The sequence below is a fragment of the Triticum dicoccoides genome, chromosome 4B (assembly GCF_002162155.2).
Source record: "Triticum dicoccoides isolate Atlit2015 ecotype Zavitan chromosome 4B, WEW_v2.0, whole genome shotgun sequence".
Taxonomy (NCBI): domain Eukaryota; kingdom Viridiplantae; phylum Streptophyta; class Magnoliopsida; order Poales; family Poaceae; genus Triticum; species Triticum dicoccoides.
This window is the reverse complement of record NC_041387.1, coordinates 675,855,470-675,860,474: the sequence shown is the minus strand read 5'-3', so window position 1 is coordinate 675,860,474 and position 5,005 is coordinate 675,855,470. Positions and strand designations below refer to the sequence as shown.

The window sequence follows — 5,005 nt, the reverse complement described above, 5'->3', positions numbered from 1 at the left end:
AAGGCCACTGGTGTGGACTGCATCGGCGAGGGAGGCCGACGAAGGGAGCCGCGGAGGGGAGGCCGCAGATGTGTGAAGCGTCGGCGAGTCCAAAGCAGGGCGCCGCAGCGGGGAAACCGGAGATGCGGATTGCGTCGGGCAAGATCAGGGCGCTGCGGAGGTGAGGTTGTAGGGGACGTGGATGCGGCGGCGGACGGCGGGGTGTGGACGCGGCGGCGGACGGCGGGGTGTGGACGTGGCGGCGGACGGCGGGGTGTGGACGCGGCGGTGGCGCGCCGGGGCATGCGGACGCGGCGGCATAGATGGATGTGGTTAGGTCATTCCTGGGATGGGGATTGGGACGGGTGTGTGTACAAATTTTCTTTTACTTTGTGTGGAGTGTGTATGGGTCACTTACAAAGTGGCCCCACAAGTCAGTAGGGGCAACTAATGTCATTTTTGCAAATACTGACAGGTATTTTCTTGGTCAACTAGCAAGAATAAACGGTCAACTAACGGATGTGTAACAGAATGGCATTTGTGATATATTGTCAAAATCTAAGAATGGCAAAAATGAGATGTTGAATTCTAGAGTGGCATAAGTGAAGTGGGCAAAAACTAGAGTGGCAAAAACAAAGTTTTCCCTAATATCCGCTCCAAAGTAGTCAACGATGAGGAAAAATCCACACCCCAAAAACAGCTAGAGGAGCAATACAATACTACCAGCTCGGTAGTCAACGTCGAGTCGGACGCTGAGAATTCGAGGGCCACGCTCATGCTCCGGTTTCTTAACCCTAACAGGCACACCGCTCACCATTACACGGGGATTTTAACTAGGTTATAGCAAACTTCTACCGGAAGAGAATCCTTGGGGACAGGGGGGTGGCAGCCTCGCCGTCGCCGGAGTCGTAGTAGCGCCGCCGCCGGTCTGGATCTACGGAAGGGAATCGATCGAGGCGTCGAGGGTCTCGGGTGTGCGCGTGCTGAAGCGGCTGGTCCTGTGGGCCGTTGCTAGCGTGGCGGGAGATGTTTGGGCTTGGAAAATTTTGAATGCGTCAGCCCACTTTGCCTTGAGAGATCAACATGAACCTCCATAAAAACCTCAGCCGTCGAAGACCAATGAGCAACTTGTTTTGGTCAGAAGCATCGCCTTCTCCTTGATTATGATGGAGAGATCAATGGTCACATACACGGTGTACTTAACAACATTGGAAATGGCTGGTCCTCTTTCACCATGCTATTTAGCATTCCTAGATATCCAAACCGACCATGAACCACACCAAGCCTTCTCTATGTTCATAGGGATAAAGTTTGTTGTTAATCTCTCCACGTCCCATCTTCTTGATATTGGGTCAATAAGATCTTCTGCCATCACCGCATTCACATTAGGGAGTCGGACAGTTGGTTTGAAACCAGGATTATCAGGGGTTCAAACTCGGAGCTCCCCCAAACTCTCGTAGAGTTGCCGTCCCTGACTCTCTTAATCACACCATGGCAAAGGGCCTCACGGCCAATTAAAATAGCTCGCCAAGTATGCGATGAGTTCCTTCCCTTCGTAGCCGATACGAAATCAGTACCATAAAGGTACTTCCCCTTTAAAACTTCGTTCATACAAGGAATTCAACCACGCTACTAGTCTCCAAGCTTGTTTTACCAACATGGCCTTGTTAAACATTTCCAGATATTTAAACCCCATATCCCTCTCTGTGTGGGTATAGCCAAATCAGACCACTTCTTCCGGTGCATTTTCCTCCTATCATCATTTTCCTCCCCCACCAATCCCCTGCAATGATGTTGGTGATTTTCTTGCACATATTTTTGATAAACAGGAGCAACTCATGGAATAAGTGGGAATTTCCGGTTGTTGTCGAGGAAGCCCTGAAAGTCAACACCGGATGTTCCATGATCTCAACGCCAATTCTATGAATGTCGTAGTATGATGGACGGGTTCATGAAGGTTTCTATTGAGCATTGTAATACATAATAATAATAATAATAATAATAATAATAATAAGCTAATGTGCCAACTCGCCAGGGTCGCGATGATCGACCGTCAATGTTGTTGGAGTCCACGTGGTTTCATCTTTAGTTTTTTTAGCAGACGGTGTAAGTGTGATTTCAAGTGATAAAGCTTTGCCATAAAGGGCTTCCTGTAAAAAAAAAAAGAAGAACAAAACAAATCAGAAGCAAAAAAAGAAATGCCCTCACGCAGGATCGAACTACGGACCTTCAGTTTACAAGACTGACGCTCTACCACTGAGCTATAAGGGCTTTGATGGTATTTCTTTGGATTAACGCTTTATATAAGCCAGAAAAACCGAACGCAAGCACAAACCCACCAAATAACTGAACCTCTAGTGACACGCGCCTACAACATGCATGTGTCCATGTATACTGCAGAGAAACATCAACTGGAATTTGGATCCGAAATTTGCACCACAGAAACCAACTTTGATTTGCAAGCACCCAGCCAAAAATTCTCATGATCATCTTTGTTAGACCAAAAACCATTTACAAAAAGAGTCACTCGTATATCATGATCCACCTCATTGATCAATATACACATTACACATGTCCGATGATGCATCAGTATTATCATCACAGCCAGCAGCAAAGCTGATCCGATCCACGCATCACTTGGCGTTCCATGTCTGCGCTCTCTTCTTGGCCAGGAACATGACCATGCGCGGGAAGAAGGGCTTCTTCTGCCCCGCCTCGTCCGCCGCCGCCATCGCCGCCGCGTCCGCCCGCGGCATGTACCCGGCCCGAGGGCTCAGGATGTGCGGGTTCCCGCCGCGCCCGTCGCCGCCCTCCAGCGTCGAGATCTCCGCCAGCCCCGCGCGGGGCGGCGACGCCGTCTCGCTGCCCGCGCGCCGCCGCAGCTCCGCCTGCAGCGCCCGCTCCGCCGCCACCTTCGCCGACTCCGCCTGCTCGCACTCCTCCGTCGCCGCCCGCAGCGTCTGCCTCCGCAGCTCCGTGTCCCGCCCCAGCTTCGCCAGCTTCTGCTGGCCCCGCGCCTCCGCCTCCTGTGCCTCCTTCACCTGCCTCAGCGCCTCCGCCACCCGCTCGCCGCCCGCCTCCTCCGTCCCCCGCGCCCGCCGGCTCAGCTCCTCGTACTCCTCCGTGCTCAACGCCACGCAGTCTTCGGGGACTTGGGCCTGCTGCAGCGCGTCCGCCGAGGCCGCGGCGGCCTCCGCCGACGCCTTCGCGGCGAGGGCCTCCCGCAGCACGGCCTCCAGCCGCGCCTCCGTGGCCTGGACCGCGGCCCTGGTCACGCGCGCGTCTTCCCTGGCCGCGGCGACTTCCTCCTGCGTCGCCCGCGCGCTCGCCTTGGCTCGCTCCGCCTCTCGCCGTGCCTCGTCTAGCTGCTCGGGCGTCGCCTTCTTCTTCGCCTCGTCCCTCTCCCTCGCTCTTGCCTGCGCCGCGGCCAGCTCGGAGGTCACCCGCCTCAGCTCCTCCTCCAGCGACGGGATGGACGCGGACGACGACGTGCTCTGCTTCTGCCGTAGCGCGGCGAGCTCCGCCTTCTCCTTCTCCAGGTCCGCGCGCAGCGACGCGGCGGCGACGTGCAGGATCTTGCCCTCGTCCTTGGCCTTCCCGACGCTCGCCATCGCCTCCTCGAGCTCCTTCTTCGCCTTGTCCACCATCGCCGGCGTGCTGCTCGCCGCCGACGTCTGCTTATCCTCCTCCTCCTCCTCGCTGGCCCCTTGGACCGCGCGCGCGAACAGCTCGGCTCTGAGGGTGGCGAGATGCTCGGACGCGGCGGCCACCTGGGACTCGAGGTCGCCGGCCGCGGCCAGGTCATCCCTCACCCTCCGCACCTCCTTCTCGGCTTCCTCCAGCTGGTTCTGCCACCGCACCTTGTCCTCCCGCCACGCCAGCGCCAGCCTCATCCTCTTCTCCTCCGCCGCGTCGTGGGCGGCGCGCGCGGACTCGAGCTCGGCCCTGAGCACCTCGAACTCCCCGGCGGCCTCCCGCAGGGCCTCGCCGGCCCGGACCGCCTCGCCAGCAGTGTCCCTCACCCTCGCCGCCGCGGCGCTGGCCTCCTCCGCGACGGCTTCCCGCTCCTTCCTGAGCGCGTCCATCTCGGCCCTGGCCACGCGCAGGTCGGCGAGCGCGGTGGCGTGGCGGCCCCGGACGGAGTCGAGCTCGGCTTTCGCCGCCGCGCGCTCCCGGGCGCTCTTCTCCAGCTTGCGCAGGCGGAGCTTGGCGAGCTCCGAGTCCTTGCGCGCCTGCGCCTCGGCGATCTGCGCGCGCTTGACGGTGAGCCAGAGGTCGTCGATCTCGCCGGTGGCGCCCATGAGGTCCTGCTGCGCGTCCGCCCTGCCGGCGTCCGCCTCCCGGATCCGGCGCTGGTACTCGGCGGCCTCCGCGTGCACCACGCCCAGCTCCTGCTCGGCCTGCTGCCGCCGCTGCACGAGCGAACCAAACCACAGCAAACCGTGAGACCGAGCGACCGACCGACAGAGGACGGGTGACAGAAGCGCGGACGACAGGGGGAGGGACCTCTCGCCAGTCGAGGATGCCGCCGAACTTGGAGACGGCGCCGCGGACGGGGTCGGCGTCATCGACGTGCACCTTGCCGTCGATGACGCGGACGAAGCGCTCGGCGATGTCGGAGGCAGTGTAGGCGCCGTCGGCGTCGTCGTCGTCCTCCTGGCGGTGCGTGTCGAAGAAGTCGGCGTCCTCGGAGCTGGCGCGGGAGACGGAGGCCGGGTGGCCGCCGCTGGCCCCTTCCATGCTAGAGCTAGCCTCCTCCATCCCGCAGCATAGGTGTAGGACGCGGAAGAGGCACCTCCTGGCCGCGCCCACGCTCCCAGGCTCCTGCAGCAATGCCAAGCCCGAGCTTGATTGGAGCAATCCATGGAGACGGGGGGAGAGAAAGCCACGTTGGTTACCTGGGTTGTTGGCTTGATCGTTCCTATTGAGCTGTCGGCGGCGGGGAGGGGAGCGGCGCGTCGACGAGGCGGGGGAGGAGGGATAGGCTCTGGCTTGGTCGGTCGGTGTGGGTGGGAGGCGGAGGAGG

The 5,005-nt window shown here is 59.6% G+C and overlaps 1 protein-coding gene and 1 non-coding gene across 2 annotated transcripts; both read right to left on the bottom strand.

Moving 5' to 3' along the window:
- Window positions 1–2,178: 2,178 nt before the first annotated feature.
- TRNAT-UGU lies at window positions 2,179–2,250 on the bottom strand. Its single transcript has one exon. It is a non-coding gene; the product is annotated as a tRNA-Thr (tRNA).
- A 203-nt stretch (window positions 2,251–2,453) lies between these two features.
- On the bottom strand, window positions 2,454–5,003 carry LOC119293075 (protein WEAK CHLOROPLAST MOVEMENT UNDER BLUE LIGHT 1-like; the record flags this gene model as incomplete). Its single annotated transcript, XM_037571668.1, has 3 exons — window positions 2,454–4,391; window positions 4,486–4,803; window positions 4,878–5,003. Coding segments are annotated over 3 exons (2,223 nt in total), but the record flags the coding sequence as incomplete, so codon positions are not given.
- Between the last annotated feature and the right edge of the window lie 2 nt (window positions 5,004–5,005).